This window comes from Ovis canadensis, chromosome 1, assembly GCF_042477335.2.
Source record: "Ovis canadensis isolate MfBH-ARS-UI-01 breed Bighorn chromosome 1, ARS-UI_OviCan_v2, whole genome shotgun sequence".
NCBI classification, from domain to species: Eukaryota; Metazoa; Chordata; class Mammalia; order Artiodactyla; family Bovidae; genus Ovis; species Ovis canadensis.
Genome location: NC_091245.1, coordinates 125,552,189 through 125,569,087, shown reverse-complemented (window position 1 = coordinate 125,569,087; position 16,899 = coordinate 125,552,189). Strand labels below are relative to the sequence as shown.

At 42.3% G+C, this 16,899-nt stretch overlaps 1 protein-coding gene across 1 annotated transcript in view; it reads right to left on the bottom strand.

The window, feature by feature from the left end:
• Positions 1-2,640, bottom strand: part of PAXBP1 (PAX3 and PAX7 binding protein 1) — a 31,727-nt gene extending 29,087 nt beyond the window's left edge. The window contains exons 1-2 of the mRNA XM_069548996.1: positions 1,873-2,640; positions 215-343 (exon numbers count right to left, since the gene is read on the bottom strand). Coding sequence (XP_069405097.1) covers positions 215-343; positions 1,873-2,236 — 493 coding nt within the window. The 5' untranslated portion in view covers positions 2,237-2,640. The remainder of the gene's footprint in view (positions 1-214; positions 344-1,872) is intronic.
• Between the last annotated feature and the right edge of the window lie 14,259 nt (positions 2,641-16,899).

Sequence of the window (16,899 nt, the reverse complement as noted above, 5' to 3'; positions counted from 1 at the left end):
CAGCAGAAACACGCCAGTGGCAATGGTTCTGTCTTTTTAAATAACGCATTCACAATGCAGTCATGTTGGAATTAAATAAAACTGCATCATTCTGAACTTGAGCCCTTGACACTGACAGAATCAAGCAAACAAGTTCACTATATATACATCAAATCTATTCAATCCCTGTCAGAGTTTCATTTTGTCACTTCAAAAGAATCAAATTAGTACTTACTGTCGGCAGATGAGTTGAGTTCTGTCTTAATCTTAGATTTTTCAAGATCTTCTTTATATTCTTTCTTAAGCAATTTTACTATCTTTTTGCTGTAACTGGATTTCTTCACTTTGAAAACTTCTTCAGTTTCTTTAAAAAATAAACAAAATCTGTAGCAACTATTTTCAGAGAATATTTTCCATTTTAACTTTTGAATTCTTCTAAATATACTCAAACATTCCAAATCATTACATAATTTGAAATTACTTAAAATCCGTAATAGGCTTCCAAAAATTGAATCAACCTCATAATATGGAATAAAATGCCAATCTGAGACTTTTTAAAGGCATAACACATGTAACTACACAAAGTTCTGTGTTCTACTGTCTTTCTTAAATAATTTATTTCAGGAGAGGAAAAGAGATCTTCAAAAAAGCACTTAATTATCAAATTCTTAAGGTATATTAAATAAAATATCCAAAATCAAAAGGTGCTAGTTTACAGAGCTGTCAAGACTGAGTTAACTCTATACCCATCACACATGGACACAGTTATTTCAAGACCAAGCTGAGAGCTAATCAACTTGTCAAAAATAAATTTCGATGGCGTAAACATCATCTTTGATTTGAAAACTGTAAAAGTCGAATGCAAACACTTTACCAAGCTGTCCCTACATCAGCGAAAACAAAAATGTGACTGTACTCCTGGCAAACTTCAGAAACGGCCTATTACTGGAAACAAGAAAGCACTGCGCATCAAGATGCAAGTCAGACTTCCAAAAGCCTAAACTTCTTTTTTCATAACATAGACTTAACTGGATTATACAAACATACACTCAACAACTGGGGAAGTAAAATGATAGAAGGCTCTTCTACGATCAGACATCTAAATCCACTGTAGCCTGGCCCCTCACACCAGATTGGATAAACCGCTTTGAATTGCCATTACACCGTCTCTTTTCACGGTCCAAATGTTAATGCGAGTTAAGGTCGTACATTTGTACCCCTATTTGCTTTTACAGGGAAACAGGATCGGAAACAGGATCGGCGATCGCCAAGGGCTGACCCAAAGTGACTCAGAACCAGAGCTTCAACTCCGGGCTTCTCTTTCCAGACCTAGCACTCCTCTTGACACACTCAGCCTTCCTGGTCAAGGATGTCTGGCCCCTTCCTACTCAAGGATATCTGACCAGGACGAGCATGCCAAGAGGCGTGGGCACAGTGACCTACGAAGGCCCGGAGAACGTGCCCAGAGCAGTCCAGGGAGCCGTCTAGAAACTAGAGCAGTCTGGTTCTCCCTAAAACACAGCGGCTAGGAACGAGGCAGGACAGGAGGCAATGAATTTCCAGGTGAAAAAAACTCATAATGACTGGTCTTAGGTCCCCAGCCCCTCGGAACAGGGGATGCTCGGGAGGCCGGCGAGGAGGAGGCGGTAGTTAAGAGAAGGCCCGCGGCGGCGCGGGAACACGTCCCCAGCCCCCACCCCCACCCCCCGCCTGCGCAGAAGGCCGGAGGCGGGGGGAAACGTGCAGCCGGTCGCGGCGGGAAGAAGCGACTCGGTTCCCGGGGCGGGGATGCTGAGGCTGGGAGCGTCCAGGGAACGCAGGAACCCGCGGTGGAGGTCTAGCTAGGGTAGAGATCCTGGGGTCCGGGAGGCCCCCCAAGGCGCGGCGGTTTACCTTCGTCCTCGTCCTGGAAGCTGAGCAGGCTGGCCCGGGGCACCTCTTTGTTCTCGCGCGGCCTCTTGCGCGGCTTCAGCCCGTTGCCGGGCTCCGCGCCGCCGGGGAGGCAGCCCCCGGCCTCCGTCCCCGAGGTCAGCGCGGCCGGCGGCGGCGGCGGCGGCCCCGGGCCTAGCAGGGACTCGCCCGCAGGGGCCCTGTCGCCTCCGCCGCCGCCGGGGCCCGGGCCGGGGCCAGGCTCCTCGCCGGTGCCAGGCGGCGGCGGCAGCAACGGCGGGGGCTCCTGCTCCTCATCGCGCTCTCGCTCCTCCTCCTCCGAGTCATTCCGCTTGCGCACGTTCACCCGCCGGGCCTTTCGGAACATTGCCCCACGTCCCGTACAGCGCTCTCACACACACACACACCAGCCGGCTCCCAACTCCGCCGCCCCGGCAGCGCCGAGCTCGAGACAGCGCACGCGCGATCTCCCCGGGAGTCCAGCCCGGCTCCTCGCTTCCCTTTCCCAGCTACCGCGCACCGCGGGGAGCGCGCAGGCGCTCACGCGATCACTGATTGGAGAGAACTCAGCGCCTCTCGCGAGAACGTCAGTTTTGTTTTGTTTTGTTCCCGCCGACCCACCCGCGGCGTCCCCCTGTCGGCCCGGAGGACTATTGGCACGGAACTCTGGGAGTCCGGCGCCGTCCGGCCGGTCACAAAGAGGATCATAGAGACGAGAGGACAGAGTCAGCCCCGGGTGCTGCAGTGCGTCTCCCTCACTGACGTAGTCACGCGAGGAAACCTCCCGACAGGCCCTGGGAGGAGCGGATAGTGAAGGAGGAGACGGGGAAAGGGCGGAGAAGTAGTGGCGAAGGAAGGAGGAGACCCAAGGTGGAGCGGGAGGAAGTAGGGAGGAGCTGGAAGTGGAATCCCAAGGATGCGATATTTTTTCTTGAGACTGAACTGAATGAAGTGAAATGAAGATCGCTCAGTCGTGTCCGACTCTGCGACACCTTGGACTATACAGTGCATGGAATTCTCTAGGCCAGATTACTGAGCCGTGATACATTAGTATGCCTAACCTTGTTGGTACTCCGTATTTCTACACCTTTCATGATTTAAGAGTACTTTGAAAAAGACGGAATGTCATATAGGGTAAAATGTTATTTGGCCTTTTTTTTTTTTTTTAATAGCACCTTTCCCTTTATTACAATGAAAGCAAAAGTGTCCTTGGTCTTTTCAGAAGAAGGCCAAGTTTGTTAGCGGTTCCTCAACTTGGCTGATTTCAGAAACAAGTGTAGGAAAAAAATCGACGTAGCGAGACACATTTGAGACGTATGTCACAGACGTAACCCTTTAAACTGGCAAGGGCACATTTGACTCTGAAGTTGAGCTCACAGACTTTCTCATTGTGTCACCGAATGTAAGGCCTTCTTCGCCTATGTGCCTATATGTGAATTTCCTTGTTTCAAAATTCAAAAGGTTACAAGAGGTATTCCCATCCATTTCTAGGCACCTTCCAGTTCGCTGGCAATGTTAAAAGTTTTCTGATCCTCCAGAGAACTTCTCAGTTAAATGCACCCATTCCCATCCATTTTAGTTCACTAATTCCTAAAATGTTGGTGTTTACTCTTACCCTCTCCTGCTTGACTAAATCCAATTTACCTTGATTCACGAACCTAACATTATAGCTTCCTAGCACATTCAACAGCAGAGACGTTACTTTGCTGACTAAGGTCGTCTAGTTAAGTCTATGGTTTTTCCAGTAGTCATGTATGGATGTGAGAATTGGACTGTGAAGAAGGCTGAGCACCAAGGAATTGATGCTTTTGAACTGTGGTGTTGGAGAAGACTCCTGAGAGTCCCTTGATCCAACCAGTCCATTCTGAAGGAGACCAGCCCTGGGATTTCTTTGGAACGAATGATGCTGAAGCTGAAACTCCTGTACTTTGGCCACCTCATGCGAAGAGTTGACTCATTGGAAAAGACTCTGATGCTGGGAGGGATTGGGGGCAGGAGGAGAAGGGGACGCCGGAGGATGAGATGGCTGGATGGCATCACTGACTCGATGGACGTGTGTCTGAGTGAACTCTGGGAGTTGGTGATGGACATGGAGGCCTGGTGTGCTGCGATTCATGGGGTCGTAAAGGGTCGGACATGACTGAGTGACTGAACTGAACTGAACTGATGCAATATTGTTCTTTACAGTATCAGACCTTACTTTCACCACCAGACACATCCACAACTTGGCTATATTTCCACTTTGGCCCAGCCTCTTCATTCTTTTTGGAGTTATTTCTCCCCTCTTCCACAGTAGCCTATTGGACACCTACTGACCTGGGGAGCTCATCCTTCAGTGTCGTATTTTTTTTGTTTTTTCATACTGTTCATGGGGTTTTCGAGGCAGGAATACTGAAGTGGTTTGCCATGCCCTTCTCCAGTGGACTACGTTTTCTCAGAACTCTCTACCATGAGCTGTCAAGTCTTGGGTGGCCCTCAAGTGGCTAACAGCATGGTATGGCTGATAGCATCCTTGAGAACCACAAGACTGTTATCTATATGATGATTTTGGTTAGCTTTGTGTGATCCTGGTTTTCTGGAGGCTGTGGGATTATAGTTCTTGCTTCCTGGTGGGAGGGACTGGTTGTGGGAAAATGTGGGTATTGCTCTGGTGGGCAGGGCCATGCTCAGTAAAGCGCTAATCCAATTGTCTGCTGGTATTTGGATCTATGCTGTGTTAGTTATGCACTGATGCAACTCAATACTGGAGTCTACAGGCTCTATGGTAGAACTGCTGGCAACCTTCAAAAAGGACTTATGCCAACACATACCTCCCAGAATTGCTGCTGCCGGTGACCCTGTCCCTGAGGCAGGCTACTGCCAACCCATGCCTCTGAAGGAGATCTTCAACACTGATAGGGAGATCTATCTCAGTCTCTGGTGGGATCACAGGAATTTAATTCACACCATTATATTTATTACTGTGGGCAAAAATCCCTTAGAAGAAATGGAATAGCCCTCATAGTCAATAAAAGAGTCCAAAATGTAGTACTTGAATGCAATTTCAGAAACAACAGAATGATCTCAGTTCGTTTGCAAGGCAAACCATTCAGTATCACAGTAATCCAAGCCTGTACCCCAACCACTGAGGCTGAAGAAGCTGAAGTTGATTCTTTCTGTGAAGACCTATAAGACCTTCTATAACTAACACCAAAAAGAGATCCTTTTCATCATAGCGGGTTGGAATGCAAAAGTAGGAAGTCAAGAGATACCTGGAGTAACAGGCAAGCTTGGCCTTGGAGTACAAAATGGAGCAGGGCAAAGGCCAAGAGAACACACTGATCATAGCAAACACCCTTTTCCAACACAAGCAACAACTCTGCACATGGGCATCATCAGATGGTCAATACCAAAAGCAGATTAATTATATTCTTTGTAGCCAAAGATGGAGAAGCTCTATACTGTCTGCAAAAACAAGACTGGGAGCTGACTATGGCTCAGATCATGAGCTCCTTATTGCAAATTCAGACTTAAACTGAGGAAAGTAGGGAAAGCCACTAGACCATTCAGGTATGACCTAAATCAAAACCCTTATGATTATACAGTAAAGGTAATGAATAGATTCAGAGGATTAAATCTTATAGAGTGCCTAAAGAATTATGGATGGAGGTTCGTAACATTATACAGGAGGTGGTGACCAAAACCATCCCAAAGAAAAATGCCATAAGGCAAGTGGTTGTCTAAAGAAGCCTTACAAATAGCAGGAGAAAAGAAGAAGTGAAAGGCAAAGGAGAAAGGAAAAGTATACCCAACTAAATGCAGAGTTCCGGAGAATAGCAAGGAGAGATAAGATAGCCTTAAGTGAACAATGCAAAGAAACAGAGGAAAATAATAGAATGGGAAAGACTAGAGATCTCTTCAAGAAAACTGGAGATTCCAAGGGAACATTTCCTGCAAAAATGGACCAAAAATGGCTCAATAAAGGACAGAAACGGCAAGGATCTAGCAGAAACAGAAGAGATTAAGAAGAGGTGGAGAGAATACACAGAACTGTACAAAAATGTCTTAATGACCCAGATAACCACGATGGTGTTGTCACATGCCTAGAGCCAGACATCCTGGAGTGTGAAGTCAAGGGGGCCTTAGGAAGCATCACTTAGAACAAAGGTAGTGGAGGTGATGGAATTCCAGCTGAGCTATTTCAAATCCTAAAATATGCTGTGAAAGTGCTGCACTCAATACGCCAGGAAATTTGGAAAATTCAGCAGTGGCCACAGGACTGAAAAAGTCAGTTTTTATTCAATCCCAAAGAAAGGCAATGCCAGAGAATGCTCAGATTACTGTGCAGTTGCACTCATTTCACATGCTAGCAAAGCAGTGCTCAAAATCCAGCAGTATATGAACCAAGAACTTCCAGATGTAAAAGCTGAATTTAGACAAGGCAGAGATCAAATTGCCAGTATCTGTTGGGTCAAAGAAAAAGTAAGAGAGTTCCCCCCCTCCCCCGCCCAAAAAAAACCCATCTACTTCCATTTCATTGACTACACTAAAACCTTTGACTATGTGTATCACAACAAACTGTGGAAAATTCTTAAAGAGATGGGAATAACAGACAATTTCATTTGTCTCCTGAGAAACCTATATGTAGGACAAGAAGCAACAGTTGGAACTAGACATAGAACAATGAACTGGTTCAAAATTAGGAAAGGAGTACATCAAGGCTGTATATTGTCATCCTGCTTATTTAACTTATATGCAGAGTACATCATACAAAATGCTGGGCTGGATGACTTGCAAGTTGGAATCAAGATGGCCAGGAGATATATAAATAACCTCAGATACGCAGATGACACCACCCTTATGGCAGAAAGCAAAGAGGATCTAAAGAGCCTCTTGATGAAAGTGAAAGAGGAGAGTGAAAAGGCTGGCTTAAAACTCAATATTCAAAAAATGAAGACCATGGCATCTAGTCCCATCACTTCATGGCAAATAGATGGGGGGAAAGTGGAAACACTGACAGACTTTATTTTCTTGGGCTCTAAAATCACTGCAGATGGTGACTGCAGCCATGAAGTTAAGACACTTGCTCGTTGGAAGAAAAGCTATGACCAATCTAGACAGCGTATTACAAACAGAGGCATCACTTTGTCAACAAAGGTCTGGATAGTCAAACCTATGGTTTTTCCAACAGTCGTGTACAGATGTGAGAGTTGGACCATAAAGAAGGTTGAGTGTTGAAGAATTGATGCTTTTGAATTGTGCTGGAGAAGACTCGTCTTCTTGAGAGTCCCTTGGTCTGCAAGGAGAACAAACCAGTCACTCCTAAAGGGAATCAACCCTGAATATTCATTGGAAGGACTGATGCTGAAGCTGAAGCTCTAATACTTTGTCCACCTGCTTTGAAGAGCCTACTCATTGGAAAAGACCCTGATGCTGGGAAAGATTAAGGACAGGAGAAGGGGGTGGCAGAGGGTGAGATGGTTGGATGGCATTACTGACTCAATGGCCATGAGTTTGAGGAAACTATCGGAGAAAGTGAAGGACAGGGAAGCTTGACATGCTTCAGTTCATGGAGTCACAAACAGTCGGACACGTCTTAGTGACGGAACAACAAGAGATATTGTTTGCACATAAAAATGAAGATGTGTGTTTTATGAATTACCTTTTTCTAATACAATGTGTAAATTACTTTTTTAGTTTAACATGCATTGAACATCAGTTCATATCTGTTCATAAAGTGTTGTCCCTTCTACCAATCTGCATAGTGACCCATTGTTCAAATGTACCATGAAAGTGAAAGTGAAGTCACTCAGTCGTGTCCGACTCTTTGTGACCCCCGTGGACTGTAGCCCACCAGGCTCCTCCGTCCATGGGATTCTCCAGGCAAGAATACTGGAGTGGGTTGCTATTTCCTTCTCCAGGGGATCTTCCCAACCCAGGGATTGAACCCGGGTCTCCCACATTGCAGGCAGACTCTTTAACCTCTGAGCTACCAGGGAAGCCCCAAATGTACCATAATTTATTAATATTTAAGTAGTTTCATAAGAATTGGTATTAATGTTTTTTCCGGTCTTGCTATGATAATCAATACTGTGATGAAAAGCTTTGAAAAATGGTCACAAGTAGGATGAATTGGTATTGAAATTACTAGATCCACAGGTGTGCACTTGTAATTTTGCCAATTCTAAGCTGCTCTCTATAGCAGCATACCAGTTAAAAAAAATTTTTTTGATGGAATTATTGTTCAGCTGCTAAGTCATGTCCAACTCTTTTGTGACCCCATGGGCTATAGAGCCTGCCAAACTCCTCTGTCCATGGGATTTCAGGCAAGAATACTGGAGTGGGTTGCCATTTCCTTCTCCAGAGGACCTTCCTGATCCAAATATCAAATCCACATCTCCTAATTACAGGCAGATTCTTTACCACTGAGCCACCAGGGAAATACAAATGAAGTCACCTGACATATAATATTATATTGGTTTCACATGCACAACAGAATTATACAATATTTACTTACATTGCAAAATGATCACAAGAGTGTAGTTAGCTTTCATCACCATGCATAGCTACAAAGTTTTTGTCTTGCCATGAGAACTTTTAAGATCCATTCTCTTAGCAACTTTCAAATATGTAATATAATATTTTTTGTAATATAGTGTTATTTACCAAGTCAAGTTATATTTTATCACTGCATTCCCATGACTTATATACTTTTTAACCCCATTCATTCATTCCGCCCACTCCCAACCATGCCAGTTTGTACTCCTACCACAGTGTCTGTTTGCCTACACCATTCTGTCAAAATTTCACTTGAGATTTAAGTTGCAGGTTGAAGCAAAAGATCCCAAGCTCAAGATTTCATACACAACTGGCTCTTTTCACTGGTTTTCTCTGACTGCATTTGAAATCTGCCCACCCATGACTCACTTTTGAAAGCTAGAAAGATGATCTAGGCTGAGAGTGTCCTCTGTAACATTTTCTTCCAGTTAGTAGAGAAAGTTAATAACATCTGGCTTCCATTCTACTCGCATTACTCTAAGTTCTTATATTCTGGCTGTTCAGCATTAAGTTCTGATTCCAGCAGAGTGTTTCGTTGGTGAAACTGAACTCCAGTTCTCATCACAAAAGCTTCAAATTGTGCCTGGTCAGCCTGTAGACACCAGTGCCAGCGCCAAGAGACGGATTTGCAGTAACATGATTAGGACAGAGGTAAGAAAGATAAGGTTCAGAGCAGACTGTGTTAATATCTTGGCCCGAAACTTCAAAAAGGTCTTCCAGTATGAAAGTGATGATTAAATATGGATAGAGAGGAGAACACTGGGTGTTTTAAAGCAAGCTAACAAATGAAAAGCCAGGATGTATTTATAACTTTTATAATCTACCTATTCAGATAATTGAAGGGCAAAGTTAAAGATTCAGAAGTTATCTTGCTGCTAACACAAGCCAAAGGCCCTTCTAGAGGTTACAAGCCTTGTGGAAATTAAATTCCTGAAACAGAAGAGCTGCTTTCATCGTCTGTCAGCCAGTATACGATCTGAAACTAATTATTTTATTTTTTTTGAAACTAATTATTTTATAAACTGCTCTGTGCACTGAGTATTAAACTGTTTACAGCATATCATCACTATTTAATGTTGGAGTGTTTTTAGACAAAGACTGCTTTCATAGAATGCTTCCATCCATCATTTTGTTTGAATCAGTTAAGTGTTTTTTTAAGAAAATAAATTTTGTTGTATTTTTTGATCACATGGACCATTTTTAGAGTCTTTCTTGAATTTTTTTTAATAATATTGCTTCTGTTTTACCTTTCATTTTTTTTAGCTGTGAGCCCTGTGTGATCTTAGCTCCTAGACCAGGGATCGAACCCACACCCCCTCATCAGAAGGCAAAATCTTCATTGGACTGCCAGGGAGGTCCCCCGAGATTTTTTTTTTCTTAATTAGAGGGTAATTACACTACTGTGACGGTTTTTGCCATTCATCAACATGAGTCAACATTAGATATACCTATGTCCCCTCCCTCTTGAAACCCCCCACCCTTCCCATCCCTCTCCTCCAGGTTGTCACGCAGCACTGGCTTTGGGTTCCTTGTGTCATGCCTCGAATGCCCACTGGCTATCTTTTTTATATGTGGTAATGCATGTTTCCATGCTATTTTCTCATATCGTCCAACCCTCTCCTTCCCCTTCTGTGTCACAAAATGTCTGCATCTCCTTTGCTACCCTGCCAGTAGGATCATCAGTACTATCTTTCTAGATTCCATGTATATGCATTAATACATGATATCTGTCTTTCTCTTTCTGACTTACTTCCCTCTGTGTAGTAGGCTCTAGGTTCATCCACCTCATTTGGACTCAAATGCATTCCTTTTTATAGCTGAGTAATATTCCACTGTGTATATGTGCCATACCCAGTGCTTTTTAAAGTTACCTTGCCAAGCAATAATTCCAATTAGTTTTTTTTCTACTAAATTGTGAGTTTGCATGGAATAACTGACCCATGATTTCAGACAAAATAGGCAAACCACTTTTGTTTGTTTTGTTTACCAACTCAGTATTAGACTCTGTAGTCTGAGACGATGATTACCAAAGGTAGCTCTGTGAGCCCGTGAAGTTTTCTCTAGTCAGTTGCCAAATGAGAAGCACACGAATAGTCTGCGCATGTATAGTAGCCAGATGTCTCTTATCAGGGGGAAGAAAATGGTGCTTTGTTCTGAGGTGATCTTCCTCCTCCATATTAAGATACTAAAATCTCTTTCCTTAAATGAAATAATGATGATAGTATATTTTGTTTGTTTTCATACCCTTATTTGACAAACTGAAAAGTAGTGAAAGCTATAAGTCCCCCCAAATTGTTTATTATATCTAAAAATTTTACGTGGCATGCAAAATCTAATAGTCTAGGAATTCCTGGTCTACAAATTTTTCCTTTCTTCCTAAATAACTCAAGAATTCTATTCTGGGGGGCAAAAAGCTGGAGAAAACATTTAATTATTTCACTAAATTTCTTGTCCTTGATTTATCGAAGACTGTTTTGCATTAACATAAAGTAAAATGTAAGCTTCCTGGGAGAGGAGATTTGGGTTGTTGTTGTTGTTGTTGTTGTTGTTGTTGTTGTTTTCGCTGCTAGCTTCACAGTCCTTCCCAGGTGGCCCAGGGGTGAAGAATCCACTGGCAATGCAGGAGAGGCAGGTTCTGTCTCTGGGTTGGGAAGACACTTTGCAGAAGGAAATGGCAACCCACTCCAGTGGTATTCTTGCCGTTTCATACTGTTCATGGGGTTCTCAAGGCAAGAATACTGAAGTGGTTTGCCTTTCTCCAATTGCCCTTCTCCAATACTTTGGCCACCTGATGCAAAAAGCCGACTCATTGGAAAAGACCCTGCTGCTGGGAAAACTTGAGGGCAGACAGAGAAGGGAGAACAAAGGAGGTGGTTGGATCACATCATCGACACAATGGACATGAGTTTGAGCAAACTCTGGGAGATAGTGAAGGACAGGGAACCCTGGCGTGCTGCAGTCCACGGGCTCACAGAGAGTCGGCCACAACTTAGTGACTGAATAATAACACCATTTTGTATGATTTCGTGTTTCATATCTTCTGGTGTTACTATGTCAACAAGTACAATTCATAATCATAATACCATGTGATATTTATATTACATTCACAATAAACACTTTATAAATACATCTAAGGACTATACAACCAATACAGAAGCAAAAATAGCTATGCATCCTTTCTAAGAGAATTCACCTCTATTAGTTCAAAATCGTTCAGACATTGCTGTCTTTCCTTCTTGGGGAAAAAGGCAAAAGCAGATACCTTATCAAAGGCAACAGAGTTACAAGTATCTCTTTTGGGAATAAAGATGAAGGAATGCGTCTTTTTTCTGTACTATTTAATTTTACTCCAGGGCAGCAAACACACAGTAACATTATAATATGAGTACAGAGGGAGGCATCAAATCAAGCTTCGAATTTTTCAGATCTTTTAAAATATTCTATTTGCTTGTTAATTTTTGGTTGTGCTGGGTCTTCATTGCTGCTTGTGGACTTTCTCTAGTTGCAGTGAGTGGGGTCTACACTCTAGCTGCAGTTCATGGGCGTCTCATTGTGGTGGCTTCTCATATTGTGGATCACAGGCTCTGAAGTGTTCAGGCATGCAGGATCTTCCTAGACTAGGGTTCAGACCTGTCTCTCCTGCACTGGCAGGCAGATTCTCAATCACTAGACCACCAGAGAAGTCCCCAAGCTCCAAATTTTTGAAAAAATGAAGTGGACTTTAAAAAACAACCTTTGAAAGTATTAGTTGCTTAGTCTTGTCCGACGCTTTGCTTCCCCGTGGACTGTAGCCCACCAGGCTCATCTGTCCATGGGATTCTCCAGGCAAGAATACTGGAGTGGATAGCCATTCCCTTCTCCAGGGGATCTTCTCAACCCACAGAATGAACCCAGGTATCCTGCATTGCAGGTGAATTCTTTACCATCTGAGCCACCAGGGAAGTCCCTTATCTAATTATAAAAGCGCTACCTGCATTACTATATTTTAGAAATTTAGAAAATGCAGAACAATACAAAGAAGGAAATAATAATTGTCATTCATCTTAACACTTAATTTTTAGAGCATTTCTTTCCAGAATTATTTGATGAACATTCACTCTTTCATTCTTCATGTTTTCAACATTCCAGTGCAGCTTCTACTTGGAGTTAGTTCTCTAACCTCCTCCCTCTAATCCTTTCATAATGATTGCATCTTGGAGTTTGCAACTTGCATCTTCTCCAAGTTACTAGGGAGTTACTTGGCATCTTCCTCAGTAAAACTTCATTCCATCTTCTAGTCTGTCTATTCTACCTCCAGTCCAGAAGCCATCACTTTTCATTGCCCATTCTCTTCCCCCTGCCTGTTTCCTGCCTCATCCAGACTGGATTTCATGGGGATAAGATTATAGTCACGCCCTTCCAACAGCTCAGCTTCCTTCCCCACTCCTGCTTTGTTGTTGTTGTTTAGTCCTGTCCAACTCTTTGCCACCCCATGGACTGCAGCAGGCCAGGATTCCTTGTCCTTCATCATCTCCTGGAGTCTGCTCAAACTCATTGAGCTGGTGATGCAATCCAACCATCTCATCCTCTGTCGTCCCCTTCTCTTCCTGCCTTCAATCTTTCCCAGCATCAGGGTCTTTTCCTATGAGTTGACTCTTTCCATCAGGTGGCCAAAGTATTGGAGTTTTAGCTTTAGCATCAGTACTCCCAATGAATATTCAGAGTTGATTTCCTTTAGGATTGAATGGTTTGTTGTACTCATTCAGAAAAACCCTAGCCATAGCTGAGCCAGACTGTGGCCTTCTCTGTATCTGTCCCTGGTTAGTTAACTTTCCAGATTTCCTCTTAAATTAACTGCAGACATTAAATGGACACTAAATACATTATTTTTTTATTATTATTTGTATGTGGGTCTCCATCTGGATCAGGCAGATGAAGTAGTCAAATAATGCGTTTAAGTTTATATAGGATTTTAATAATATAATCAGTGAGCTCAAATATATAGATTAATAAAATTATGTTCTCTCCAAACAGAGACTATTTAATTACCCATGGCATCTGTGAAACAGCTATAAATATCAATCATTAACCTGGGTAAACAAACAACTGAACAAATTCTTCAAAACAGAGATTTTTACAGGGAACATTCTCCAACCAGAGAAAAAAGTTAAATGAAGAGCCAGATCCAGGAAGCTGAATGACCCCTCCAATACAAAAAAAAAAAGTTTTAACTATTTGGGAATTAATGAGCAGTCATCTAAATCTCTAAATCAAGGGGGAAATAAGACATACATTATCTAAGATCTCTAGAAATTAATAAAAGTGTCATTTCCTCATAAAAATATATGGTGCATAGCTAAAGGAGTACTCATGGAATAATGTATAACTTTAGCCCAGAGATAAACCCACGCACCTATGGACACCTTATCTTTGACAAAGGAGGCAAGAATATACAATGGAGAAAAGACAATCTCTTTAACAAGTGGTGCTGGGAAAACTGGTCAACCACTTGTAAAAGAATGAAACCAGAACACTTTCTAACACCATACACAAAAATAAACTCAAAATGGATTAAGATCTAAATGTAAGACCAAAAACTATAAAACTCCTAGAGGAAAACATAGCCAAAACACTCTCCAACATAGATCACAGCAGGATCCTCTATGACCCACCTCCCAGAGTATTGGAAATAAAAACAAAAATAAACAAATGGGACCTAATTAAACTTAAAAGCTTTTGCACAACAAAGGAAACTATAAGTAAGGTGAAAAGACAGCCTTCAGAATGGGAGAAAATAATAGCAAACGAAGCAACTGACAAAGAATTAATCTCAAAAATATACAAGCAACTCCTGCAGCTCAATTCCAGAAAAATAAACAACCCAATCAAAAAATGGGCCAAAGAACTAAACCAGACATTTCTCCAAAGAAGACATACAGATGGCTAACAAACACATGAAGAGATGCTCAACCTCTCTCATTATCAGAGAAATGCAAATCAAAACCACAATGAGGTACCATTTCACATCAGTCAGAATGGCTGTGATCCAAAAGTCTACAAGCAGTAAATGCTGGAGAAGGTGTGGAGAAAAGGGAACCCTCTTACACTGTTGGTGAGAATGCAAACTAGTACAGCCACTATGGAGAACAGTGTGGAGAGTCCTTAAAAAACTGGAAATAGAACTGCCATATGACCCAGCAATCCCACTGCTGGGCATACACACTGAGGAAACCAGAATTGAAAGAGACACATGTTCCCCAATGTTCATCGCAGCACTGTTTATAATAGCCAGGACATGGAAGCATCCTAGATGTCCATCAGCAGACAAATGAATAAGGAAGTTGTGGTACATATACACAGTGGAATATTACGCAGCTATTAAAAAAGAATGCACTCGAGTCAATTCTAATGAGGTGGGTGAAACTGGAGCCTAACAGGGTGAAGTAAGCCAGTGAAAAGAGAAATATTCAGCCTCAGAAAAACAAAGGAAAAAAAAAACAGCGAAACAATTCAAAGAATGTGAAGAGTAGAAATAGTCAAAGATAAAATGATTACTAATAAAAAATAAATTAGAAAATAATAAAATAAAACCCCAAACATAGGGATTACCAAAAAAAACCCCAAACTTAATTAAGGAACATACATATCCCCCCAAATTTTAACTATAACTAGACATGAAGAAGAGCCAAATTAATTGTGAGAAAATGTTGTATGGTACCCAGTGACAATACATTGGAAATTCTACAGAAAATGTATATTTTAGAAAAATACAAATTTCACAACTGATTTAAGAAGAATATAATACTTTCAAATTGTGGTGATGGAAAAGACTCCTGAAAGTCCCTTGGACAGCAAGGCGATCAAACCAGTCAATCCCAAAGGAAGTCAACCCTGAATATTCACCGGAATATTGGACACTAAAGCTCTAATACTTTGGCCACCTGATGTGAAGAGCTGACTCATTGGAAAAGACCCTGATGCTGGGAAAGATTGAAGGCAGGAGGAGAAGGGGATGACGAAGGATGAGATGGCTGGATGGCATCACCAACTCAATGGACATGAGTTTGAGCAGACTGTAGCCTGCCAGGTTCCTCTGTCCATGGGATTTTCCAGGCAAGAATATTGGAGTGGGTTGCCATTTCCTTCTCCAGGAGATCTTCCCGACCCAAGGATTGAACCTGGGTCTCCTGCATTGCAGGCAGATGCTTTATTGTCTGAGCCACCAGCTTTCCCATACCATGAGATTATTATATGCTACTGCTACTAAGTCGCTTCAGTTGTGTCCAACTTTGTCCGACCCCATAGATGGCAGCCCACCAGGCTCCTCTGTCTCTGGGATTCTCCAGGCAAGAATACTAGAGTGGGTTGCCATTTCCTTCTCCAATGCATGAAAGTGAAAAGCGAAAGTGAAGTCGCTCAGTCGTGCCCAAATCTTAGCGACCCCATGGACTGCAGCTTACCAGGCTCCTCCGTCCATGGGGTTTTCCAGGCAAGAGTACTGGAATGTTATATACCTCTTCTCAAATCCTTCATTCTATTCCCAGCTAATAACTAGCTAATTCTTTACTGACAGTAGAGAATCATCAGAGGGAACCACATCTACACACCTACTTGCATCTGTACTTCTCTTGGCTCCTCTCAGGAAACTGAAAAAAGTGAACTTCTTCCTATCAAAGATGAACTTATTATTGTGTTCAGAATTTTTTCATTTCTTTTTTGTATTTGGAACATGAGTTTGTGTTTTTTTTTAATTATGAAAACATAACACATTTACAGGAGACTTGGAAAATGCAGAGCAAGGTTACATGTAGCTCCACTATATACTACTTACTTCTTTCTTGTTCACTTGTTAAAATGTTGTTTTGGGTTGCACTGGGTCTTTGTTGCTTTGTGCAGTTGTGGTAAGTGGGGAGCTCTCTTGCATGTGGTGCTTGGGCTTCTCGTTGCGGTGGCTTCTCTTGTTGGGGAGCAGAGGCTTCAGTAGTTGCAGCGCGTGGGCCCAGTAGCTGTGACTCCTGGGCTCTAGAGCTCCGGTTCAGTAGCTGCGGCATGCAGGCTTAGTTGCTCTGCAGCATGTGGGATCTTCCTGGATCAGGGATCAAACCTGTGTCCCCCACATTGACAGGCAGATTCTTTACCACTGAGCCACCAGAGAAGGACCCAAAAAGTATTTCTTGTAAGAATTACTTAAAACATATGTGAAAGAGCTCTGAAGCTATTACAAGTCACCAAATGGAAGATATGCACATTAAAATACTCATAATTTGTAGTATCAGTACATTTTATAATTTATTAATAAAAATTATTAAAATTCCATTTGTTACATTTTCAGTAACTAATGACAGTAAATATATTTAATATTAATCTTTTCATCTATATCCTTCTTGCCATTCTTTCCTTCTCTTTTGTTTCCTTATTTATCTTTTTCTACCACTTTAATCTTACCTCTCACATACAATGTCAGTAATAAGGCCATTACATCTTTCTATTAAAATTGGTATCGTGGTCTTAGCT